Source organism: Gallus gallus (assembly GCF_016699485.2).
Source record: "Gallus gallus isolate bGalGal1 chromosome 36 unlocalized genomic scaffold, bGalGal1.mat.broiler.GRCg7b 36_unloc2, whole genome shotgun sequence".
NCBI lineage: Eukaryota > Metazoa > Chordata > Aves > Galliformes > Phasianidae > Gallus > Gallus gallus.
This window is the reverse complement of record NW_024095962.1, coordinates 10,745-38,028: the sequence shown is the minus strand read 5'-3', so window position 1 is coordinate 38,028 and position 27,284 is coordinate 10,745. Positions and strand designations below refer to the sequence as shown.

The 27,284-nt window shown below is 57.5% G+C and overlaps 1 protein-coding gene across 1 annotated transcript; it reads left to right on the top strand.

Moving 5' to 3' along the window:
• Positions 1-27,163, top strand: LOC107050235 (ataxin-2-like protein). The gene is made up of 10 exons (XM_040656845.1): positions 1-420; positions 1,921-2,062; positions 4,480-4,589; positions 7,611-7,702; positions 15,664-15,798; positions 21,091-21,200; positions 22,828-22,902; positions 24,165-24,272; positions 25,330-25,539; positions 27,123-27,163. The coding sequence occupies exons 1-10, from the start codon at positions 1-3 to the stop codon at positions 27,161-27,163; spliced, it is 1,443 nt and encodes a 480-aa protein (XP_040512779.1).
• The last annotated feature ends 121 nt before the right edge of the window (positions 27,164-27,284 follow it).

Below are 27,284 nucleotides of genomic sequence, written 5' to 3'. Positions count from 1 at the left end.
ATGGATGGTGCTATGGGTCTGGGTGCGCTATGGGTCCGGGTGGCGCTATGGGTCGCGCTATGGGTCCCAGTATGGGTCCGGGTGGCGCTATGGGTCCGGCTATGGGTCCAGCTATGGGTCCGGGTGGCGCTATGGGTCCCAGTATGGGTCCGGGTGGCGCTATGGGTCCCGCTATGGGTCACGCTATGGGGCCGGGTGGCGCTATGGGTGGCGCTATGGGTCCGGCTATGGGGCTGGGTCCCGCTATGGGTGGTGCTATGGGGCCGGGTGGCGCTATGGGTCCTGCTATGGGTCCAGGTGGCGCTATGGGTCGCGCTATGGGTCAGCCCCCCTTTCTCCCCCCCCCAGGGCTCTCCATGCGCAGTTCGGGTGCGCAGCGGCACCACTTTCGAGGGCATCTTCCGAACCCTCAGCTCCAAGGTGACCTTTGACCTCTGACCCCGTGACCCCCAATGACCCCCGTGACCTCTCTTGACCCCGTGACCTTCTGTGACCCCTTCCTGACCTCATGACTCTGTGACCTTTTGTGACCCTTTGACCTCTGATGACCCTGTGACCTCTTGTGACCCTTTACTGACCCTGTGACCTCTCATGACCCCGTGACCTTTCCTGACCCCATGACCTTTTGTGACCCTTTCCTGACCCCGTGACCTTGCTGACCCCGTGACCTCTCCTGACCCCGTGACCTTCTGTGACCTTTTGACCTCTCATGACCCCATGACCTCTTGTGACCTCTCCTGACCGCGTGACCTCTCCTGACCCTGTGACCTCTTGTGACCCTTTCCTGACCCCATGACCTTCTGTGACCCTTTGACCTCCCATGACCCCGTGACCTCTTGTGACCTCTCATGACCCCATGATCTCTCCTGACCCCATGACCTTTTGTGACCTCTCCTGACCCCGTGACGTCTCCTGACCCCATGACCTCTTGTGACCTCTCCTGACCCCGTGACCTTTTGTGACCCCATGACCTCTTGTAACCCTTTCCTGACCCCATGACCTTTTGTGACCCTTTGACCTCTGATGACCCCGTGACCTTTTGTGACCTCTCATGACCCCATGACCTTTTGTAACCCCTTTCTGACCCCATGACCTCTCCTGACCCCGTGACCTCTTGTGATCTTCTGTGACCCTTTGACTTCTCATGACCCCATGACCTTTTGTGACCTTTTACTGATCCCGTGACCTCTCATGACCCCGTGACCTCTTATGACCCTTTCCTGACCCCGTGACCTTTTGTGGCCTTTTGATCTCTTGTAACCCTTTCCTGACCCCATGACCTGCTGTGACCCCATGACCCCCAATGACTCCGTGACCCCACGACCTTTGACCCCCCGTAACCCCCCCGTTCCCCCCACCCCACCCCCCTCATCCGTCCCTATCCACGGTCACATTTGACCCCACCTTATCCGGTTCCCCTGCCGACCTTTGACCCCGTGACCCCGCTGACCTTTGACCCCACGACCCCATGACCTTTGACCCCCCATAAACCCCCAATCACAGTCCCAACCCCATTCCCCCCCCCCCCCTTCCACCCCTGGCTCCCTTTCCACCCCTGACCTTTGACCCCGGCCCCCCCTCTGACCTTGGACCCCGCGACCCCGCTGACCTTTGACCCCGCTGACCTTTGACCCTCGTAACCCCGCCAGCATCCCCCATTCACCATCCTGACCCCATTCCCCCCCTGGCCCCCTTCCACCTCTGACCTTTGACCCCGCCCCACACAGTCCGCGCTGACCTTTGACCCCGCGACCCCATGACCTTTGACCCCCCATTACACCCCCATTCACCATCCCAACCCCATCCCCACCCCCCTTCCACCCCTGGCTCCCTTTCCACCCTTGACCTTTGACCCCGCCCATCCGGTCCCCCTGCTGACCTTTGACCCCGCGACCCCTGCTGACCTTTGACCCCTGGCAGTTCGAATTGGCCTTGGAAGCGGTGCACAGGGGGGGGTCGGGGGGTCCCCGGCGGGAGGAGATCGTGGAGACGATGGTGTTCGGGGCGGGGGACGTCGTCAGCGCCCGCTTCAGGGACGTCGACGTGGGGGCGGCGCCCGGAGGTGCGGACTATTATGGGATGGGGGGGGTTTGGGGGGGATATGGGGGGTTTTGGGGGGTCCTAAGAGGGATATGGGGGGGAAATGGGGGGAGATGGGGGGGAGATGGGGGGGATATGGGGGGATATGGGGGTGAAATGGGGGCATATGGGGGAAATTGGGGGTGAAATGGGGGGCTCTGGGGGGTTTGGGGTGGATATGGGGGTGATATGGGGGGGGTATGGGGTGGTAGGTGGGGATATGGGGGGATATGGGGGTGAAATGGGGGGATATGGGGGGTTTGGGGGGATATGGGGGTGAAATGGGGGGATTTGGGGGGGATATGGGGGGATATGGGGGGTTTGAGGGGATCTTGGGGGGGATATGGGGGTGAAATGGGGGGATATGGGGGGTTTGGGGGGGATATGAGGGTGAAATGAGGGGATATGGGGGGGATATGGGGGTGAAATAGGGGGATATGGGGGGTTTGGGGGGGATATGGGGGGTTTGAGGGGGTTTGGGGGTGATATGGGGGTTTTGGCGGGGATATGGGGGTGAAATGGGGCGATATGGGGGTGAAATGGGGGGATATGGGGGGGATATGGGGGTGAAATGGGGGGATATGGAGGGGATATGGGGGGATATGGGGGGTTTGGGGGGACATGGGGGGTTTGAGGGGGTCTTGGGGGGGATATGGGGGTGAAATGGGGGGCTATGGGGGGTTTGGGGGGGATATGGGGGTGAAATGGGGCGATATGGGGGGATATGGGGGTGAAATGGGGGGAGATAGGGGGGATATGGGGGTGAAATGAGGGGATATGGGGGGGATATGGGGGTGAAATGGGGGGAAATAGGGGGGATATGGGGGGTTTGAGGGGGTCTTGGGGTGGATATGGGGGTGATATGGGGGGGGTATGGAGTGGTAGGTGGGGATATGGGGGGATATGGGGGGGTTTGGGGGGGATATGGGGGGTTTGAGGGGGTCTCGGGGGGGATATGGGGGTGAAATGGGGGGATATGGGGGGATATGGGGGTGAAATGGGGGGATATGGGGGTTTTGGGGGATCCTATGAGGGATATGGGGGTCTTGGGGGGGATATGGGGCTTTTGGGGGGGATATGGGGGTCTTGGGGTGGATATGGGGGTCTTGGGGGGGGATATGGGGTATAGGGGGGTCCTAAGAGGGATATGGGGGTTTCGGGGGGGGATATGGGATATAGGGGGGGATATGGGGGGTCTGGGGGGAGCCTATGAGGGGTATGGGGGTGTTGGGGGGGATATGGGGGGATATGGGGGGTCCTGAGAGGGATATGGGGGTCTTGGGGTGGATATGGGGGTCTTGGGGGGGGGATATGGGGTATAGGGGGGTCCTAAGAGAGATATGGGGGTCTTGGGGGGGATATGGGGGTTTTGGGGGGGTCCTAAGAGGGATACGGGGGTTTTGGGGGGGTCCTAAGAGGGATACGGGGGTTTTGGGGGGGTCCTTTGAGGGATATGGGGGCGTTGGGGTGGATATGGGGGTGTTGGGGGGGATATGGGGGCATTGGGGCGGATATGGGGTTGAAATGGGGGGTGGGTTTTGGGGTATAGGGGTGTCCTAAGAGGGATATGGGGGTCTTGGGGGGGGATGTGGGGGTGAAATGGGGGGATATGGGGGTTATGGGGGGATATGGGGGGGTCTGGGGGGGATGTGGGGGGATATGGGGGGGATATGGGGGTGAAATGGGAGGATACGGGGGGATATGGGGGACTATGGGGGGGATATGGGGGCTTTTGGGTGGTCCTAAGAGGGATATGGGGGTGAAGTGGGGGGAGATGGGGGTGAAATGGGGGGATATGGGGGTCTTGGGGGGGGATATGGGGTATATGGGGGTCCTAAGAGGGATATAGGGGTCTTGGGGGGGATATGGGGGTTTTGGGGGGGTCCTATGATGGATACGGGGGTTTTGGGGGGGTCCTTTGAGGGATATGGGGGCATTGGGGCGGATATGGGGTTGAAATGGGGGGTGGGTTTTGGGGTATAGGGGTGTCCTAAGAGGGATATGGGGGTGAAATGGGGGGATATAGGGGGGATATGGGGGTGAAATGGGGGGATATGGGGGTTTTGGGGGGGTCCTATGAGGGATATGGGGGTCTTGGGGGGGATATGGGGCTTTTGGGGGGGATATGGGGGTCTTGGGGTGGATATGGGGTTCTGGGGGGGGATATGGGGTATATGGGAGTTCTAAGAGGGATTTGGGGGCGTTGGGGTGGATATGGGGGTGTTGGGGGGGATATGGGGTGAAATGGGGGGATATGGGGGTCTTGGGGGGGGGATATGGGGTATATGGGGGTTCTAAGAGGGATTTGGGGTTTTGGGGGGGGATATGGGGGTCCTGGGGGGGATATGGGGGCGTTGGGGCGGATATGGGGTTGAAATGGGGGGTGGGTTTTGGGGTCAGACCACGTGGCGGAGGTGGGAGCGGCGCGGCGCAACGGGGAGCGGCGGCCGGCGGAGCTGCAGCGCTGGGATGGGGCGGAGGGAGACGAGTGCGAGCTGGAGGCTGACGCGGTATGGGGGGGGCTTTTTGGGGGGGGGTCTTTGGGGGGGGTTGGGGGGTCTTTGGGGGGGTCTTTGGAGGGGGTTTGGGGGGTTTTGGGGGGGTCTTTGGAGGGGGTTTTGGGGGGTTTTGGGGGGGTTCGGGGGGGGTTGGGGGGGTTTGGGGGCATTGGGATGGGGCAGAGCTGGAGGCTGACGCGGTATGGGGGGGGGGCTTTTTTGGGGGGGGGTCTTTGGGGGGGTCTTTGGGGGGTCTTTGGGGGTCCTTGGGGGTCTTTGGGGGGGTTTGGGGGGGTTTGGGGGGGTTTTGGGGGGTCTTTGGGGGGTCTTTGGGGGAGCTGCAGCGCTGGGATGGGGCGGAGGGAGACGAGTGTGAGCTGGAGGCTGGCGTGGTATGGGGGGGGCTTTTTTTGGGGGGGGGTCTTTGGGGGGGTCTTTGGAGGGGTTTGGGGGTCTTTGGGGGGGTCTTTGGAGGGGGTTTGGGGGGGGTTGGGGCCTTTGGGGGGGTTGGAGGGGCTCTGGGGGGGTCTTTGGGGGGTCTTCTGAGGGGGTTGGGATGGGGCAGAGCTGGAGGCTGACGCGGTATGGGGGGGGGCTTTTTGGGGGGGGGTCTTTGGGGGGTCCTTGGGGGGGGTTGGGGGGTCTTTGGGGGGGTCTTTGGAGGGGGTTTGGGGGGTTTTGGGGGGTCTTTGGGGGGCCTTTGGGGGGTTTGGGGGGATTTGGGGGGGTTGGGATGGGGTGGAGCTGGAGGCTGACGCGGTATGGGGGGGGGCTTTTTTGGGGGGGGGTCTTTGGGGGTCCTTGGGGGGGGTTGGGGGGTCTTTGGGGGGGCTTTGGGGGGGGTCTTTGGGGGGTCTTTGGGGGGTCTTTGGGGGCATTTGGGGGGGGTTAGGGGGGGTCTTTGGGGGGTTGGGATGGGGTGGAGCTGGAGGCTGACGCGGAATGGGGGGGGCTTTTTTGGGGGGGGGTCCTTGGGGGGTCCTTGGGGGTCTTTGGGGGGGTCTTTGGAGGGGGTTTGGGGGGGTTTGGGGGGTCTTTGGGGGGATTTGGGGGGGTGTTGGGGGGATTTGGGGGGGGTTAGGGGGGTTATGGGGGGGTTGGGATGGGGTAGAGCTGGAGGCTGACGCGGTATGGGGGGGGCTTTTTTTGGGGGGGGGTCTTTGGGGGTCTTTGGGGGGGTCTTTGGAGGGGGTTTGGGGGGGTTTGGGGGGGTTTTGGGGGGCCTTTGGGGGGTTTGGGGGGTCTTTGGGGGGTTGGGATTGGGTGGAGCTGGAGGCTGACGCGGTATGGGGGGGGGTCTTTTGGGGGGGGGTCCTTGGGGGTCTTTGGGGGGGTCTTTGGGGGGGGTTGGGGGGTCTTTGGGGGGGTCTTTGGAGGGGGTTTGGGGGGTTTTGGGGGGTCTTTGGGGGGTCTTTGGGGGGTTTGGGGGGTTTGGGGGCATTGGGATGGGGCAGAGCTGGAGGCTGACGCGGTATGGGGGGGGGCTTTTTGGGGGGGGGGTCCTTGGGGGTCTTTGGGGGGTCCTTGGGGGGGTTGGGGGGTCTTTGGGAGGTCTTTGGAGGGGGTTTGGGGGGTTTTGGGGGGGTTAGGGGGGGTCTTTGGGGGGGGTTTGGGGGGTCTTTGGGGGGTTGGGATGGGGTGGAGCTGGAGGCTGACGCGGTATGGGGGGGGGCTTTTTTGGGGGGGGGTCTTTGGGGGGGTCTTTGGGGGGGGTTTGGGGGGTTTTGGGGGGTCTTTGGAGGGGTTAGGGGGGGGTCTTCGGGGGGTCTTTGGGGGGCTATGGGGAGGTTGGGATGGGGTGGAGCTGGAGGCTGATGTGGTATGGGGGGGCTTTTTGGGGGGGGGTCCTTGGGGGTCTTTGGGGGGGTCTTTGGGGGGGTCTTTGGAGGGGGTTTGGGGGGGGTTGGGAGGGTTTTGGGGGGTCTTTGGGGGGGTTGGAGGGGCTTTGGGGGGGTTATGGGGGGTTGGGATGGGGTGGAGCTGGAGGCTGACGCGGTATGGGGGGGGGCTTTTTTGGGGGGGGTCCTTGGGGGTCTTTGGGGGGGTCTTTGGAGGGGGTTTTGGGGGGTTTTGGGGGGTCTTTGGAGGGGGTTTGGGGGTTTTGGGGGGGTTTTGGGGGGTCTTTGGGGGGGTTAGTGGGTCTTTTGGGGGGATTTGGGGCGTCTTGGGGGTTTTTTGGGGGGGGTTGGGGGATTTGGGGGAGTTTGAGGAGTGTATGTGGGGTCTTTTGGGGGGACTTGGGGTCACTTTTGACTTCCGTGGTCATTTTGGGGGGGGGCGTTTTGGGGGCATTTGGGGGCTCTTTGGGGTCATTTTAGGGGACTTCGGTGGCCATTTTTGGGGGGGGGGGCGTTTTGGGGGTCATTTTGGGGGTCTTTAGGGTTATTTTGGGGGTCCCAATGGGGTCATTTTGAGGGTCTTTGGGGTCATTTTGGGGGTCCCAATGGGGTCATTTTGGGGGTCCCAATGGGGTTATTTTGGGGGTCCCAATGGGGTCATTTTGGGGGTCTTTGGGGTGTTTTTGGGGGTCCCAATGGGGTCATTTTTGGGGTCCCAATGGGGTCATTTTGGGGGTCTTTGGGGTCATTTTGGGGTCTTTGGGGTCATTTGGGGGGTCCCAATGGGGTCATTTTGGGGGTCTTTGGGGTCATTTGGGGGGTATTTGGGGTCATTTTAGGGGACCTCCGTGGCCATTTTTTGGGGGGGGGCATTTTGGGGTCCTTTGGGGTCATTTTGGGGTCCTTTGGGATCATTTGGGGGTCTTTGGGGTCATTTGGGGGGTATTTGGGGTCATTTTAGGGGACCTCCGTGGCCATTTTTTGGGGGGGGGTATTTTGGGGTCCTTTGGGGTCATTTTGGGGTCCTTTGGGATCATTTGGGGGTCTTTGGGGTCATTTGGGGGGTATTTGGGGTCATTTTAGGGGTCTTCGGCGGCCATTTTTTGGGGGGGTCATTTTGGGGGTCATTTTGGGGGTCTTTGGGGTGATTTTGGGGGGTCCCAATGGGGTCATTTTTGGGGTCTCCGTGCTTCAGTCCAACGGTTGGGATCCGGCGGAGATGTTCCGCTTCAACGAGGAGAATTATGGGGTGAAGACCACCTACGACAGCAGCCTGGCAGCCTACACGTGAGTCACACACCCCATAGGGACCCCCAAACCCTATGGGACCCCATAAGGACCCCCCAAACCCAATGGGACCCCGTAAGGACCCACAAACCCAATGGGACCCCATAAGGTCCCCCAAACCCTATGGGACCCCATAAGGACCCACCTAATCCCATGAAACCTTATTAGGACCCCCGAATAATATGAGACCCCATAAGGACCCCCCAAACCCAACGGGACCCCGTAAGGACCCACAAACCCAATGGGACCCCATAAGGACCCCCCAAATCCTATGAGACCCCATAAGGATCTCTCAAACCATATGAGACCCCATAAGGACCCCCAAATCCTATGAGACCCCATAAGGATCTCTGAAGCCCTAAGAGACCCCATAAGGACCCCCAAACCCAATGGGACCCCATAAGGACCCCCAAACCCAATGGGACCCCGTAAGGACCCCCAAACCCAATGGGACCCCATAAGGACCCACCTAATCCCATGAAACCTTATTAGGACCCCCGAATCCTATGAGACCCCATAAGGATCCCCAAACCGTATGAGACCCTACAAGGACCCCCCAAATCCTATGGGACCCCATAAGGACCCCTTCAAACCCAGTGGGACCCCATAAGGACCCCCGAATCCTATGAGACCCCATAAGGACCCCCAAACCCAATGGGATCCCATAAGGACCCCCCAAACCCAATGGGACCCCATAAGGATCTCTGAAGCCCTAAGAGACCCCATAAGGACCCCCAAACCCAATGGGACCCCATAAGGACACCCGGAATCCTATGACACCCCATAAGGACCCCCAAACCCTATGGGACCCCATAAGGACCCCCAAATCCTATGAGACCCCATAAGGATCTCTGAAGCCCTAAGAGACCCCATAAGGACCCCCAAACCCTATGGGACCCCATAAGGACCCCCCAAACCCAATGGGACCCCATAAGGACCCCCCGAATCCTATGAGACCCCATAAGGACCCCCGGAATCCTATGAGACCCCATAAGGACCCCCGAATCCTATGAGACCCCATAAGGACCCCCCGAACCCTATGGGACCCCATAAGGACCCCCCAACCCCTATGGGACCCCATAAGAACCCCCGGAATCCTTTGAGACCCCATAAGGACCCCCAAACCCTATGGGACCCCATAAGGCCCCCCCAAATCCTATGAGACCCCATAAGGACCCTCGAATCCTATGAGACCCCATAAGGATCCCCCAAACCCAATGGGATCCCATAAGGATCCCTTAAACCAAAGGGGATCCCATAAGGACACCTGGAATCCTATGAGACCCCGTAAGGACCCCCAAACCCTATGGGACCCCATAAGGACCCCCCAAACCTAGTGGGACCCCATAAGGATCTCTGAAGCCCTAAGAGACCCCATAAGGACCCCCAAACCCTATGGGACCCCATAAGGACCCCCAAACCCAATGGGACCCCATAAGGACCCCCCCGAATCCTATGAGACCCCATAAGGCCCCCCAAACCCTATGGGACCCCATAAGGACCCCCAAACCCAATGGGACCCCATAAGGACCCCCCGAATCCTATGAGACCCCATAAGGCCCCCCAAACCCAATGGGACCCCATAAGGACCCCCAAACCCAATGGGACTCCATAAGGACCCCCCGAATCCTATGAGACCCCATAAGGCCCCCCAAACCCAATGGGACCCCATAAGGACCCACCGAATCCCATGAAACCCTATAAGGACCCCCGAATCCTATGAGACCCCATAAGGACCCCCCAAACCCTATGGGACCCCATAAGGACCCCCCAAACCCAATGGGACCCCATAAGGACCCCCAAACCCTATGGGACCCCATAAGAACCCCCAAACCCAATGGGACCCCATAAGGACCCCCAAACCCTATGGGACCCCATAAGGACCCCAAACCCTACGAGACCCCATAAGGACCCCCAAACCCAATGGGACCCCATAAGAACTTATATTGTCCCTTACTGTCTAAGCCCTTATAGGGTCCCTATACGGTCCCGTAACGCTCCTATATCCCCTTATAGGGTCCCCATACCCTGGGAGGACTCAGAGGGTTCCTATCCCCCTATAGGGCCCCATGACTTCTCTCTAACCCCTTATAGGATCCCTATAGGGTCTCGTAATGCCCCTATATCCCCTTATAGGGTCCCCATTCCGCGGGAGGACTCGGAGGGTTCCTATTGCCCTATAGGGCCCCATAACGTTCCTCTAACCCCTTATAGGATCTCTATAGAGCCCCATAACGTCCCTATAACCCCTTATAGGATCCTTATAGGGCCCCATAACGTCCCTGTAACCCCTTGTAGGATCCCTATAGGGCCCCGTAACGCCCCTATATGCCCTTATAGGGTCCCCCTACCCCGGTAGGACTCAAAGGCTTCCTATCACCCCATAGAGTACCCATAACGTCCTTATTCCCCTATAGGACCCCATAACGTCCCTATAACCCCTTATAGGGTCCTTATAGGGTCCCGTAACGCCCCTATATCCCCTTATAGGGTCCCCCTACCCCGGGAGGACTCGGAAGGCTTCCTATCGCCCTATAGGGCCCCATAACGTTCCTCTCATCCCTTATAGGATCCCTATAGGGCCCCATAACGTCCCTATAACCCCTTATAGGGTCCTTATAGGGTCCCGTAACGCCCCTATAACCCCTTATAAGATCCCTATAGAGTCCCATAACGTCCCTATAACCCTTTATAGGGTCGTTATAGGGTCCCGTAACGTCCCTATATCCCCTTATAGGGCCCCGTAATGTCCCTCTAACCCCTTATAGGGTCCTTATAGGGTCCCGTAACGCCCCTATAACCCTTTATAGGGTCCTTATAGGGCCCCATAACGCCCCTATATGCCCTTATAGGGTCCCCCTACCCCGGGAGGACTCGGAGAGTTCCTATTGCCCTATAGGGCCCCATAACGTTCCTCTCATCCCTTATAGAATCCCTATAACCCCTTATAGGATCCCTAGAGGGTCCTGTAACGCCTCTATATCCCCTTATAGGGCCCCATAATGTCCCTCTAACCCCTTGTAGGGTCCCTATAGGGCCCTATAACGTCCCTATAACCCATTATATGGTCCCCCTTCCCTGGGAGGACTCAAAGGCTTCCTATCGCCCTATAGGGCCCCATAACGTCCTTATAACCCCTTATAGGATCCTTATAGGGTCCCATAACGCCCCTATATCCCCTTATAGGGCCCCGTAATGTCCCTCTAACCCCTTATAGGGTCCCTATAGGGTCCCGTAACGCCCCTATAACCCCTTGTAGGATCCCTATAGGGCCCCGTAACGCCCCTATATGCCCTTATAGGGTCCCCGTACCCCGGTAGGACTCAAAGGCTTCCTATCTCCCTGTAGGGCCCCATAACTTCTCTCTAACCCCTTATAGGATCCCTATAGGGTCCCATAACGTCCCTATAACCCCTTATAGGATCCCTATAGGGCCCCGTAACGCCCCTATATGCCCTTATAGGGCCCCATAATGTCTCTCTAACCCCTTATAGGATCCCTATAAGACCCCATACTATTCCTCTAACCCCTTATAGGGTCCCGTAACGCCCCTATATCCCGTTATACGGTCTCTTTTCCGCGGGAGGACTCGGAGGGTTCCTATCTCCCTATAGGGCCCCATACTATCCCTATAACCCCTTATAGGGCCCCGTAACGCCTCTATATGCCCTTATAGGGTCCCCCTTCCGCGGGAGGACTCGGAGGGTTCCTATCTCCCTATAGGGCCCCATACTATCCCTATAACCCCTTATAGGGTCCCGTAAGGCCCCTATAACCCCTTGTAGGATCCCTATAGGGCCCCGTAACGCCCCTATATGCCGTTATAGGGTCCCCCTACCCCGGGAGGACTCGGAAGGCTTCCTATCTCCCTGTAGGGCCCCATAACTTCTCTCTAACCCCTTATAGGGTCCTTATAGGGTCCCATAACGTCCCTATAACCCCTTATAGGGTCCTTATAGGGTCCCGTAACGTCCCTATAACCCCTTGTAGGATCCCTATAGGGACCCGTAACATCCCTATATCCCCTTATAGGGCCCCATAATGTCCCTCTAACCCCTTATAGGGTCCTTATAGGGTCTCGTAACGCCCCCTATATGCCCTTATAGGGTCCCCCTACCCCGGTAGGACTCAAAGGCTTCCTATCTCCCTGTAGGGCCCCATAACTTCTCTCTAACCCCTCATAGGATCCCTATAAGACCCCATACTATCCCTATAACCCCTTATAGGGTCCCGTAACGCCCCTATATGCCCTTATAGGGTCCCCCTACCCCGGGAGGACTCGGAGGGTTCCTATCTCCCTATAGGGCCCCATACTATCCCTATAACCCCTTATAGGGTCCCGTAAGGCCCCTATAACCCCTTGTAGGATCCCTATAGGGCCCCGTAACGCCCCTATATGCCGTTATAGGGTCCCCCTACCCCGGGAGGACTCGGAAGGCTTCCTATCTCCCTGTAGGGCCCCATAACTTCTCTCTAACCCCTCATAGGATCCCTATAAGACCCCATACTATCCCTATAACCCCTTATAGGGTCCCGTAACGCCCCTATATGCCCTTATAGGGTCCCCGTACCCCGGGAGGACTCGGAAGGCTTCCTATCGCCCTATAGGGCCCCATAACGTCCTTATTCCCCTGTAGGACCCCATACTATCCCTATAACCCCTTATAGGGTCCTTATAGGGTCCCGTAACGCCCCTATATCCCCTTATAGGGCCCCATAATGTCCCTCTAACCCCTTATAGGATCCCTATAGGGCCCCGTAACGCCCCTATATGCCCTTATAGGGTCCCCCTACCCCGGGAGGACTCGGAGAGTTCCTATTGCCCTATAGGGCCCCATAACGTTCCTCTCATCCCTTATAGAATCCCTATAGGGCCCCATAACGTCTCTATAACCCCTTATAGGATCCCTATAGGGTCCTGTAACGCCTCTATATCCCCTTATAGGGCCCCATAATGTCCCTCTAACCCCTTGTAGGGTCCCTATAGGGTCCCGTAACGTCCCTCTAACCCCTTATTGGATCCCTGTAGGACCCCAAAACATCCCTCTAAGCCCTTATAGGATCCCTATAGGGCCCCGTAACGCCCCTATATTCCCTTATAGGGCCCCATAATGTCTCTCTAACCCCTTATAGGATCCCTATAGGGCCCCATACTATTCCTATAACCCCTTATAGGGCCCCGTAACGCCTCTATATGCCCTTATAGGGTCCCCCTTCCGCGGGAGGACTCGGAGGGTTCCTATCTCCCTATAGGGCCCCATACTATCCCTATAACCCCTTATAGGGTCCCGTAAGGCCCCTATAACCCCTTATAGGGTCCCTATAGGGCCCCGTAACGCCACTATATCCCCTTATAGTGCCCCATAATGTCCTTATAACCCCCTTATAGAGCCCCATAACGTCCCTATAACCCCTTATAGGATCCCTATAGGGCCCCGTAACGCCCCTATATCCCCTTATAGGGTCCCCCTACCCCGGGAGGACTCAGAAGGTTCCTATCACCCCATAGAGTACCCATAACGTCCTTATTCCCCTGTAGGACCCCATACTATCCCTATAACCCCTTATAGGGTCCTTATAGGGCCCCGTAACGCCCCTATATGCCCTTATAGGGTCCTACCCCGGGAGGACTCGGAAGGCTTCCTATCACCCCATAGAGTACCCATAACGTCCTTATTCCCCTGTAGGACCCCATACTATCCCTATAACCCCTTATAGGGTCCTTATAGGGTCCCGTAACGCCCCTATATGCCCTTATAGGGTCCCCCTCCCCCGGGAGGACTCGGAAGGCTTCCTATCTCCCTATAGGACCCCATAACTTCTCTCTAACCCCTCATAGGATCCCTATAAGACCCCATACTATGCCTATAACCCCTTATAGGGCCCCGTAACGCCCCTATATGCCCTTATAGGGTCCCCCTACCCCGGTAGGACTCAAAGGCTTCCTATCTCCCTGTAGGGCCCCATAACTTCTCTCTAACCCCTCATAGGATCCCTATAGGGCCCCATAACATCCCTATAACCCCTTATAGGGTCCCGTAACGCCCCTATATGCCCTTATAGGGTCCCCCTACCCCGGGAGGACTCGGAAGGCTTCCTATCGCCCTATAGGGCCCCATAACGTCCTTATTCCCCTATAGGACCCCATACTATCCCTATAACCCCTTATAGGGTCCTTATAGGGTCCCGTAACGCCCCTATATGCCCTTATAGGGTCCCCCTACCCCGGGAGGACTCGGAGGGTTCCTATCTCCCTATAGGACCCCATAACTTCTCTCTAACCCCTTATAGGGTCCTTATAGGGTCCCGTAACGCCCCTATAACCCCTTATAGGATCCCTATAGAGTCCCATAACGTCCCTATAACCCTTTATAGGATCCCTATAGGGTCCCATGGCGTCCCTATATATCCTTATAGGGTTTCCCTACCCCGGGAGGACTCAGAGGGTTCCTATCGCCCTATAGGGCCCCATAACGTCCCTATAACCCCTTATAGGATCCCTATAGGGCCCCATACTATCCCTATAACCCCTTATAGGGCCCCGTAACGCCCCTATATGCCCTTATAGGGTCCCCCTTCCGCGGGAGGACTCGGAGGGTTCCTATCTCCCTATAGGGCCCCATACTATCCCTATAACCCCTTATAGGGTCCCGTAAGGCCCCTATAACCCCTTATAGGGTCCTTATAGGGTCCCGTAACGCCCCTATATCCCCTTATAGGGTCCTCCTACCCCGGTAGGATTCAAAGGCTTTTTATTGCCTTATAGGGCCCCATAGCATATCTATAACCCCTTATAGGATCCCTATAGGGCCCCATAACGTCCCTATAACCCCTTATAGGGTCCTTATAGGGTCCCGTAACGCCCCTATATGCCCTTATAGGGTCCCCCTACCCCGGGAGGACTCGGAAGGCTTCCTATCGCCCTATAGGGCCCCATAACGTCCTTATTCCCCTGTAGGACCCCATACTATCCCTATAACCCCTTATAGGATCCCTATAGGGCCCCGTAACGCCCCTATAACCCCTTATAGGGTCCCTATAGGGCCCCATAATGTCCCTATAACCCCTTATAGAATCCCTATAGGGCCCCATAATGTCCCTATCACCCCTTATAGGGTCGTTATAGGGCCCCATAATATCCCTATAACCCCTTATAGGGCCCCGTAACGCCCCTATATGCCGTTATAGGGTCCCCCTACCCCGGTAGGACTCGGAAGGCTTCCTATCTCCCTATAGGGCCCCATACTATCCCTATAACCCCTTATAGGGTCCCGTAAGGCCCCTATAACCCCTTATAGGGTCCTTATAGGGTCCCGTAACGCCCCTATATCCCCTTATAGGGTCCTCCTACCCCGGTAGGATTCAAAGGCTTTTTATTGCCTTATAGGGCCCCATAGCATATCTATAACCCCTTATAGGATCCCTATAGGGCCCCATAACGTCCCTATAACCCCTTATAGGGTCCTTATAGGGTCCCGTAACGCCCCTATATGCCCTTATAGGGTCCCCCTACCCCGGGAGGACTCGGAAGGCTTCCTATCGCCCTATAGGGCCCCATAACGTCCTTATTCCCCTGTAGGACCCCATACTATCCCTATAACCCCTTATAGGATCCCTATAGGGCCCCGTAACGCCCCTATAACCCCTTATAGGGTCCCTATAGGGCCCCATAATGTCCCTATAACCCCTTATAGAATCCCTATAGGGCCCCATAATGTCCCTATCACCCCTTATAGGGTCGTTATAGGGCCCCATAATATCCCTATAACCCCTTATAGGGCCCCGTAACGCCCCTATATGCCGTTATAGGGTCCCCCTACCCCGGTAGGACTCGGAAGGCTTCCTATCTCCCTATAGGGCCCCATACTATCCCTATAACCCCTTATAGGGTCCCGTAAGGCCCCTATAACCCCTTGTAGGATCCCTATAGGGCCCCGTAACGCCCCTAAATGCCCTTATAGGGTCCCCCTACCCCGGGAGGACTCGGAAGGCTTCCGGCAGCGTCAGGCCCGCGCTGCCCAGCTGGCGCGGGAGATCGAAGGCAGCGCTCAGTACCGCCTCCGCGTCGCCATGGAGAACGACGACGAGGAGCGCAGGTCGGGCCGCCATCCCATAATAACCCCCACGGCGCCCATTGGGCCCCGTTGGAAACCGTTGGCACCCATCGAGGCCCATTGGGATCCATTGGGGCCCATTGGGATCCATTGGACTCCATTGGGGCCCATTGGAATCCATTGGGGTTCATTAGATTCCATTGGGGCCCGTTGGGATCCGTTGGGACCCATTGAGATCTATTGGGATCCATTGGGGTCCATTGGGATCCATTGGGATCCATTGGGGCCCATTGGAATCCATTGAGGCCCATTGAAATCCATTGGCGCCCATTGGGGTCCATTGTGGCCCATTGGGATCCCTTGGACTCCATTGGCGCCCATTGGGATCCATTGGCGCCTATTGGGATGCATTGGGATCCATTGGGGCCCATTGGGATCCATTGGACTCAATTGGGGCCCATTGGGGCCCATTGAGATCCATTGGACTCAATGGGGGACCATTGGGATCCATTGACACCCATTGAGATCCATTGGACTCCATTGGGGCCCATTGGGATCCATTGGACTCCATTGGGGCCCATTGGAATCCATTGGGGTTCATTAGATTCCATTGGTGCCCGTTGGGATCCATTGGGACCCATTGAGATCTATTGGGATCCATTGGGGTCCATTGGGATCCATTGGGATCCATTGGGGCCCATTTGAATCCATTGAGGCCCATTGAAATCCATTCGCGCCCATTGGGGTCCATTGCGGCCCATTGGGATCCATTGGGATCCATTGGGGCCCATTGGGGTCCATTGGGGCCCATTGGGATCCATTGGACTCCATTGGGGCCCATTGGGATCCATTGGGGCCCATTGAGATCCATTGGACTCAATGGGGGCCCATTGGGATCCATTGACACCCATTGAGGTCCATTGGACTCAATGGGGGCCCATTGGGATCCATTGGGGCCCATTGGGGCCCATTGGAATCCATTGGCGCCCATTGGGGTCCATTGGGGCCCATTGAGATCCATTGGACTCAATGGGGGCCCATTGGGATCCATTGACACCCATTGAGGTCCATTGGACTCAATGGGGGCCCATTGGGATCCATTGGGGCCCATTGGGGCCCATTGGAATCCATTGGCGCCCATTGGGGTCCATTGGACTCCATTGGGGCCCATTTGAATCCATTGAGGCCCATTGAAATCCATTGGCGCCCATTGGGGTCCATTGCGGCCCATTGGGATCCATTGGGGCCCATTGGGGTCCATTGGGGCCCATTGGGATCCATTGGACTCAATTGGGGCCCATTGGGATCCATTGGGGCCCATTGGGATCCATTGGACTCCATTGGGATGCATTGGGATCCATTGGCGCCTATTGGGATCCATTGGGGCCCATTGGGATCCATTGGGGTTCATTAGATTCCATTGGGGCCCGTTGGGATCCATTGGGACCCATTGAGATCTATTGGGATCCATTGGGGTCCATTGGGATCCATTGGGGCCCATTGGAATCCATTGGCGCCCATTGAAATCCATTGGCGCCCATCGGGATCCATTGGGACCCATTGGGATCCATTGGACTCAATTGGGGCCCATTGGGATCCATTGGGGCCCATTGAGATCCATTGGACTCAATGGGGGCCCATTGGACTCCATTGGGGCCCATTGGAATCCATTGGGGTTCATTGGCACCCATGGGGTCCATTGGGGCCCATAGGAATCCATTGGTGCCCATTGGGATCCATTGGGGCCCATTTGAATCCACTGACACCCATTGAGATCCTTTGGACTCCATTGGGGCCCATTTGGATCCATTGGGGCCCATTGGGATCCATTGGCGCCCATTGGGGTCCATTGGGGCCCATTGGGATTCATTGGACTCCATTGGGATACATTGGGATTCATTGGGGCCCATTGGGATCCATTGGACTCCATTGGGGCCCATTGGAATCCATTGGGGTTCATTAGATTCCATTGGGGCCCGTTGGGATCCATTGGGACCCATTGAGATCTATTGGGATCCATTGGGGTCCATTGAGATCCATTGGGATCCATTGGGGCCCATTTGAATCCATTGGCGCCCATTGAAATCCATTGGCGCCCATTGGGGTCCATTGTGGCCCATTGGGATCCCTTGGACTCCATTGGCGCCCATTGGGATCCATTGGCGCCTATTGGGATGCATTGGGATCCATTGGGGCCCATTGGGATCCATTGGGGTTCATTAGATTCCATTGGGGCCCGTTGGGATCCGTTGGGACCCATTGAGATCTATTGGGATCCATTGGGGTCCATTGGGATCCATTGGGATCCATTGGGGCCCATTGGAATCCATTGAGGCCCATTGAAATCCATTGGCGCCCATTGGGGTCCATTGTGGCCCATTGGGATCCCTTGGACTCCATTGGCGCCCATTGGGATCCATTGGCGCCTATTGGGATGCATTGGGATCCATTGGGGCCCATTGGAATCCATTGGGGTTCATTAGATTCCATTGGGGCCCGTTGGGATCCATTGGGACCCATTGAGATCTATTGGGATCCATTGGGGTCCATTGGGATCCATTCGGATCCATTGGGGCCCATTGGGATCCATTGGACTCAATTGGGGCCCATTGGGATCCATTGGGGCCCATTGAGATCCATTGGACTCAATGGGGGCCCATTGGGATCCATTGGTGCCCATTGGGATCCATTGGGGCCCATTTGAATCCATTGACACCCATTGAGATCCTTTGGACTCCATTGGGGCCCATTGGGATCCATTGGGGCCCATTGGGATCCATTGGGGCCCATTGGAATCCATTGGGGCCCATTGGGATCCATTGAGATCCATTGGGGCCCATTTGAATCCATTGAGGCCCATTGAAATCCATTGGCGCCCATCGGGATCCATTGGGACCCATTGGGATCCATTGGACTCAATTGGGGCCCATTGGGATCCATTGGGGCCCATTGAGATCCATTGGACTCAATGGGGGCCCATTGGACTCCATTGGGGCCCATTGGAATCCATTGGGGTTCATTGGCACCCATGGGGTCCATTGGGGCCCATAGGAATCCATTGGTGCCCATTGGGATCCATTGGGGCCCATTTGAATCCATTGACACCCATTGAGATCCTTTGGACTCCATTGGGGCCCATTTGGATCCATTGGGGCCCATTGGGATCCATTGGTGCCCATTGGGGTCCATTGGGGCCCATTGGGATTCATTGGACTCCATTGGGATACATTGGGATTCATTGGGGCCCATTGGGATCCATTGGACTCCATTGGGGCCCATTGGAATCCATTGGGGTTCATTAGATTCCATTGGGGCCCGTTGGGATCCATTGGGACCCATTGAGATCTATTGGGTTCCTTGGGGTCCATTGGGATCCATTGGGGCTCATTGGGATCCATTGGACTCAATTGGGGCCCATTGGGATCCATTGGGGCCCATTGAGATCCATTGGACTCAATGGGGGCCCATTGGGATCCATTGACACCCATTGAGATCCATTGGACTCAATGGGGGCCCATTGGGGCCCATTGGAATCCATTGGCGCCCATTGGGGTCCATTGGACTCCATTGGGGCCCATTGGAATCCATTGGGGCCCATTGGGATCCATTGGGATCCATTGGACTCCATTGGGGTCCATTGGGGCCCATTGGAATCCATTGGGGCCCATTGGGATCCATTGGACTCCATTGGGGCCCATTGGAATCCATTGGGGCCCATTGAGATCCATTGGGGCCCATTGGGATCCATTGGACTCCATTGGGATACATTGGGATTCATTGGGGCCCATTGGGATCCATTCGGGCCCATTGGAATCCATTGGCGCCCATTGGGGTCCATGGGTGCCCATTGGGGCCCATTGGAATCCATTGGGGCCCATTGGGATCCATTGGACTCCATTGGGGCTCATTGGGATCCATTGGGAAGCATTGGGATCCATTGGGGCCCATTGGAATCCATTGACACCCATTGAGATCCATTGGGATCCTTTGGGGCCCATTGGGATCCATTGGACTCCATTGGGGCCCATTGGAATCCATTGGGGTTCATTGGCACCCATGGGGTCCATTGGGGCCCATAGGAATCCATTGGTGCCCATTGGGATCCATTGGGGCCCATTTGAATCCATTGGCGCCCATCGAGATCCATTGGGTCCCATTGGAATACATTGGACTCCATTGAGGCCCATTGGGATCCATTGGGGCCCATTGGGATCCATTGGACTCCATTGGGGCCCATTGGAATCCATTGGCGCCCATTGGGGTCCATTGGGGCCCATTGAAATCCATTGGTGTCCATTGGAATGCATTGGCGCCCATTGGCGCCCATTGGGATCCATTGGACTCAATTGGGGCCCATTGGAATCCATTGGGGCCCATTGGAATCCATTGGGGCCCATTGGAATCCATTGGCGCCCATTGGGGTCCATGGGTGCCCATTGGGGCCCATTGGGGCCCATTGGGATCCATTGGACTCCATTAGGGCTCATTGGGATCCATTGGGAAGCATTGGGATCCATTGGGGCCCATTGGAATCCATTGGTGCCCATTGGGATCCATTGGGGCCCATTTGAATCCACTGACACCCATTGGGATCCATTGGGATCCATTGGGGCCCATTGGGATCCATTGGACTCCATTGGGGCCCATTGGAATCCACTGGGGTTCATTGGCACCCATGGGTGCCCATTGGGGCCCATAGGAATCCATTGGTGCCCATTGGGATCCATTGGGGCCCATTTGAATCCATTGACACCCATTGAGATCCTTTGGACTCCATTGGGGCCCATTGGAATCCATTGGTGCCCATTGGGATCCATTGGTGCCCATCGGGATCCATTGGGACCCATTGGAATACATTGGACTCCATTGAGGCCCATTGGGATCCATTGGGGCCCATTGGGATCCATTGGACTCCATTGGGGCCCATTGGGATCCATTGGACTCAATTGGGGCCCATTGGGATCCATTGGGGCCCATTGAGATCCATTGGACTCAATGGGGGCCCATTGGGATCCATTGACACCCATTGAGATCCATTGGACTCAATGGGGGCCCATTGGGATCCATTGGGGCCCATTGGGATCCATTGGACTCCATTGGGGCTCATTGGAATCCATTGGGGCCCATTGGAATCCATTGGGGCCCATTGGGATCCATTGGAGCCCATTGGGGCCCATTGGAATCCATTGGGGCCCATTGGGATCCATTGACGCCCATTGGGATCCATTGGACTCCATTGGCAGCCATAAACCCCCCGTTAACGAACCCCCTCCTTAATTACCCCCCCCCCCCCACCCCCCCCCGGCCTCGTTAACGAGCGTTAATTACCCGCAGGGAGCCCAAGATGGCGGCGCTGCCCCAAAGGCTGCGGGGGGGTCCTGGGGGGCTGCGCTGCTCCCCCCGCCCCCCCCAAACCCCAATGGGACCCCAACCCCATAACGGAGGTGAGTGGGGGACCCCAAAACCGATGGGACCCCAAAAGGACCCCCAGACCCCAAAGAGAGCCCAAAGGGACCCCCAGACCCTAAAAGGGACCCCAAACCCGATGGGACCCCCAGACCCCATAAGGACCCCCCCCCAAACCCCTATGGGACCCCAACCCCATAACGGAGGTGAGTGGGGGACCCCAAAACCGATGGGACCCCAAAAGGACCCCCAGACCCCAAAGAGAGCCCAAAAGGGACCCCCAGACCCTAAAAGGGACCCCAAACCCGATGGGACCCCCAGACCCCTTAAGGACCCCCCCCCCAACCCCCATGGGACCCCAACCCCATAACGGAGGTGAGTGGGGGACCCCAAAACCGATGGGACCCCAAAAGGACCCCCAGACCCTATAAGGACCCCCCAAATTCCTATGGGACCCCAAAGGGACCCCCAGACCCCATAAGGACCCCCCCAGACTCCTATGGGACCCCAAAGGAACCCCAAACCCCCATGGGACCCCAATGGGGACACCCAGACCCCAATGAGACCCCAAGGAGACCCCATAGAGACCCCAAACCCGATGGGACCCCAATGGGAACCCCCAGACCCTAAAAGGGACCACAGACCCCAAAGAGGCTCCAAAGGGACCCCCAGACCCCAAAGGGACCCCAGACCCCAAAGGGACCCCAGTGGGACCCCAAGGAGACCCCAAAGGGACCCTAAACCGGATGGGACCCCAAAGGGACCCCCAGCCCCATAAGGACTCCCCCAAACCCCAATGGGACCCCAACCCCATAATGAAGGTGAGTGTGGGACCCCAAAACTGATGGGACCCCAATGGGGACCCTCAGACCCCATAAGGACCCCCCCAAATCCCTATGGGACCCCAGAGGGACCCTCAGACCCCACAAGGACCCCCCCAAATTCCTATGGGACCCCAAGGGGACCCCCAGACCCCATTGGGACCCCCAGACCCCAAAGAGACCCCAAAGGGACCCCCAGACCCTAAAGGGGACCCCAGACCCTAAAGAGACCCCAAAGGGACCCCACTGGGGACCCCCAGACCCTAAAAGGGACCACAGACCCCAAAGGGACCCCAATGGGGACCTCCAGACCCTAAAGGGGACCCCCAGACCCCAATGGGACCCTCAGACCCCAAAGAGACCCCAAAGGGACCCCCAGACCCCAATGGGGACCCCCAGACCCTAAAAGGGACCACAGACCCCAAAGGGACCCCAATGGGACCCGCAGACCCCAAAGAGACCCCAAAGGGACCCCCAGACCCCAATGGGGACCCCCAGACCCCAAAGAGACCCCAAAGGGACCCCAAAGAGACCCCAAAGGGACCCCAATGGGGACCCCCAGACCCTAAAAGGGACCACAGACCCCAAAGGGACCCCACTGGGGACCCCCAGACCCTAAAGGGGACCCCAGACCACAAAGGGACCCCAATGGGACCCCAAGGAGACCCCAAAGGGACCCTAAACCGGATGGGGCCCCAAAGGGACCCCCAGACCCCAATCGGACCCCCAGACCCCAAAGGGACCCCCAGACCCTAAAGGGGACCCCAAACCCCATAACCCCCCCCCCCCAAACCCTATAGGCCCCCCTCGTTATGGGGTCACCCCAATGTTTGTGCCCCCTCAGGGCCGTCCCGGATGTCCCCCAAATGTCAGCGCCCCATAAGGGGGGGCAAAGCCGGCGCCCCTCCCCCACCCTCAGGTGAGACCCCCCCCGTGGGGGAATGGGGGCCTTTTGGGGTCGTTTTGGGATCGTTTGGGGTCATTTGGGGTCGTTCTGAAGGCCCTTTGGGGTCGTTCTGGGGGCGTTTGGGGTCGTTTTGGGGGCGTTTGGGGGCGTTTTGGGGGCGTTTTGGGGTTATTTGGGGGTTTTGGGGGGCATTTGGGGGCGTTTTGGGGTTATTTGGGGCCTTTTGGGGTCGTTTTGGGGTCGCTTGGGGTCATTTGGGGTCGTATTGGGGTTATTTGGGGCCTTTTTGGGGTTATTTGGGGCATTTTGGGGTCATTTGGGGTCGTTTTGGGGGCCTTTTGGGGTCGTTTGGGGTTATTTGGGGCCTTTTGGGGTCATGGGGTCATTTTGGGGTTATTTGGGGTCATTTGGGGCCTTTTGGGGTCATTTGGGGTCATTTTGGGGTTATTTGGGGCCTTTTGGGGTCGTTTTGGGGTCATTTGGGGCATTTTGGGGTCAATTTGAGGCCATTTTGGGTCTATTTTGGGTCCTTTTGGGTCCATTTGGGGCCATTTTGGGTCCATTTGAGGCCATTTTGGGTCCATTTGGGGCCATTTTGGGTCAATTTGAGGCCATTTTGCGTCCATTTGGGTCCATTTTAGGGCCATTTTGGGTCAATTTCAGTCCATTTTGGGGCCATTTCAGTCCATTTTGGGTCCATTTAGGGCCATTTTGGGTCCATTTGAGGCCATTTTGGGTCCATTTTGGGTCCATTTTAGGGCCATTTTGGGTCCATTTAGGGCCATTTTGGGTCCATTTGAGGCCATTTTGGGTCCATTTTGGGTCCATTTGGGTCCATTTTAGGGCCATTTTGGGTCCATTTGAATCCATTTTGGGTCCATTTCAGTTCATTTTGGGGCCATTTAGGGCCATTTTGGGTCCATTTGAGGCCATTTGAATCCATTTTGGGTCCATTTAGGGCCATTTTGGGTCCATTTTGGGTCCATTTGGGTCCATTTTAGGGCCATTTTTGGGTCCATTTCAGTCCATTTTGGGTCCATTTGAGGCCATTTTGGGGTCATTTAGGGCCCATTTGGGGTCATTTTGGGGTCATTTGGGTTTAATGGGGGGGGGTCTCAAAGGGGGCGTGGCCTCACTCCCCCCCTCCCCCCCCCCATAGGCCGTTCCTTCCCCCCCCGCCCCCCAAAACCCGACCCCCCCTCCGCCCCCCCCCTCCCCTCCCTTGGCCCCAGGCTCCGCCCCTTCCTGCCCAAGCCCCGCCCCTTCCTGTCCAGGCCCCGCCTCTTCCTGTCCAGGCTCCGCCCCCGAGGCTCCGGACCCCCCCAAGGATGGAGGAAGGGGCGGAGTTGAGCCCCCCGACCCCCCCCGGACCCCCGGCAAAGGTCAGTGCTGCTGTAATCCCCTCTAATCCGGGGTAATCCCCCCTAATCTGTCCATAATCCCCCCTAATCTGGGGCTAATCCCCCCTATTCTGACCATAATCCCCTCTAATCCGGGGTAATCCCCCTTAATCTGGCCATAATCCCCCCTAATCTGGCAGTAATCCCCTCTAACCCGGGGTAATCCCCTCTAATCCGGAGTAATCCCCTCTAATCCGGGGTAATCCCCTCTAATCTGGCAGTAATCCCCTCTAATCCGGGGTAATCCCCCTTAATCTGGCCATAATCCCCCCTAATCTGGGGGTAATCCCCCCTATTCTGACCATAATCACCTCTAATCCGGGGTAATCCCCCTTAATCTGGCCATAATCCCCTCTAATCTGGGGGTAATCCCCCTAATCTGGGGTAATCCCCCCTAATCTGACCATAATCCTCCTTAATATTACCATAATCTCCTCTAATCCGGGGGTTATCCCCCCTAATCTGACCATAATCCCCCTCTAATCTGACCATAATCTCCCCTAACCTGACCATAATCCTCCCTAATCTGGGGGTAATCCCCCTAATCCGGGGTAATCCCCCCTAATCTGACCATAATCCTCCTTAATATTACCATAATCTTCTTTAATCCGGGGGTAATCCCCCCTAATCTGACCATAATCCCCCCTAATCTGGGGGTAATCCCCCTTAATCTGACCATAATCCCCCCTAATCTGGGGGTAATCCCCCTAATCCGGGGTAATCCCCCCTAATCTGGCCATAATCCTCCTTAATATTACCATAATCTCCTCTAATCCGGGGGTAATCCTCCTTAATCTGACCATAATCGCCCCTAATCTGAGCATAATCTCCCCTAATCTGACCATAATCCCCCCTAATCTGGGGGTAATCCCCCTAATGCGGGGTAATCCCCCCTAATCTGGCCATAATCCCCCCTAATCTGGGGCTAATCCCCCCTAATCTGACCATAATCCCCCCTAATCTGGGTTTAGCCCCCCTAATCCGGGTTAATCCGGTGCTGGGGGGTTAATCTGTGTCCCCCCCCCCCCCCCCCAAACAGCTGTGCTGCCTCAGCTGGAGGAGCTGCGCCACTTTGGGGCTCAATTTAAGGTGGGCTCCGCTGGGGGGGGCTCTGGGGGTCCTTATGGGGTCCCTATGGGGTCGCTATGGGGTCTCTGTGGGGTCTGGGGGTCCTTATGGGGTCCCTATGGGGTCCTTATGGGGTCTTTGCGGGGTCTCTACGGGGTCTGGGGGTCCTTATGGGGTTCCTGTGGGGTCTCTATGGGGTCTCTGTGGGGTCTGGGGGTCCTTATGGGGTCCCTATGGGGTCCTTATGGGGTCTTTGTGGGGTCTGGGGGTCTCTATGGGGTCTCTATGGGGTCTGGGGGTCCTTATGGGGTTCCTGTGGGGTCTTTATGGGGTCTTTGTGGGGCTCTGGGGGTCCTTACGGGGTTCCTATGGGGTCTATGGGGTCCTTATGGGGTCATTGTGGGGGTTTGGGGGTCTCTATGGGGGTCTCTATGGGGTCTGAGGGTCCTTATGGGGTCCCTATGGGGTCTTTGTGGGGTCTGGGGGTGCTTATGGGGATCCTATGGGGTCTATGGGGTCCTTATGGGGTCATTGTGGGGGTTTGGGGGTCCCTCTGGGGTCTTTGTGGGGTCGGGGGATCCTTATTGGGTCCCTATGGGGTCTTTGTGGGGTCTGGGGGTCTCTATGGGGTCTTTGTGGGGGTCTGGGGGTCCTTATGGGGTTCCTGTGGGGTCTTTATGGGGTCTTTGTGGGGCTCTGGGGGTCCTTATGGCGTCCCTATGGGGTCCTTATGGGGTCTGGGGGTCTCTATGGGGTCTTTGTGGGGTCTGGGGGTGCTTATGGGGTCCCTATGGGATCTCTTTGGGGTCTGTATGGGGTCTTTGTGGGGTCTGGGTGGCCCTATGGGGTCTTTGTGGGGTCTGGGTGTGCTTATGGGGTTCCGGTGGGGTCTTTATGGGGTCTTTGTGGGGTCTGGGGGTCCTTGGGGGGTTCCTGTGGGGTCTTTGTGGGGGCCTGGGGGTCTCTATGGGGTCTGAGGGTCCTTATGGGGTCCCTATGGGGTCTTTGTAGGGGTCTGGGGGTCCTTATGGGGTTCCTATGGGGTCCTTATGGGGTCTTTGTGGGGTCTGGGGGTCTCTATGGGGTCTTTGTGGGGTCTGAGGGTCGTTATGGGGTCCCTATAGGGTCTTTGTGGGGTCTGGGGGTCCTTATGGGGTTCCGGTGGGGTCTTTATGGGGTCTTTGTGGGCTCTGGGGGTCCTTATGGGGTCCCTATGGGGTCTTTGTGGGGTCTGGGGGTCTCTATGGGGTCTTTGTGGGGTCTGGGGGTCGTTATGGGGTTCCTGTGGGGTCCCTATGGGGTCTTTGTGGGGTCTGGGGGTCCTTATGGGGTTCCTGTGGGGTCTCTATGGGGTCTCTGTGGGGTCTGGGGGTCCTTATGGGGTCCCTGTGGGGTCCTTATGGGGTCTTTGTGGGGTCTGGGGGTCTCTATGGGGTCTTTCTGGGGTCTGGGGGTGCTTATGGGGTCCCTATGGGATCTCTTTGGGGTCTGTATGGGGTCTTTGTGGGGTCTGGGTGGTCCTATGGGGTCTTTGTGGGGTCTGGGTGTGCTTATGGGGTTCCTGTGGGGTCTTTGTGGGGGTCTGAGGGTCTCTATGGGGGTCTCTATGGGATCTGAGGGTCCTTATGGGGTCCCTATGGGGTCTTTGTGGGGTCTGGGGGTCCCTATTGGGTCTTTGTGGGGTCTGGGGGTCGTTATGGGGTTCCTGTGGGGTCCTTATGGGGTCTTTGTGGGGGTTTGGGGGTCTCTATGGGGTCTTTGTAGGGTCTGGGGGTCCTTATGGGGTCCCTATGGGGTCTTTGTAGGGGTCTGGGGGTCCTTATGGGGTTCCTGTGGGGTCTTTATGGGGTCTCTGTGGGGTCTGGGGGTCCTCATGGGGTCTTTGTGGAGTCTGAGGTCCTTATGGGGTCCCTATGGGGTCTTTGT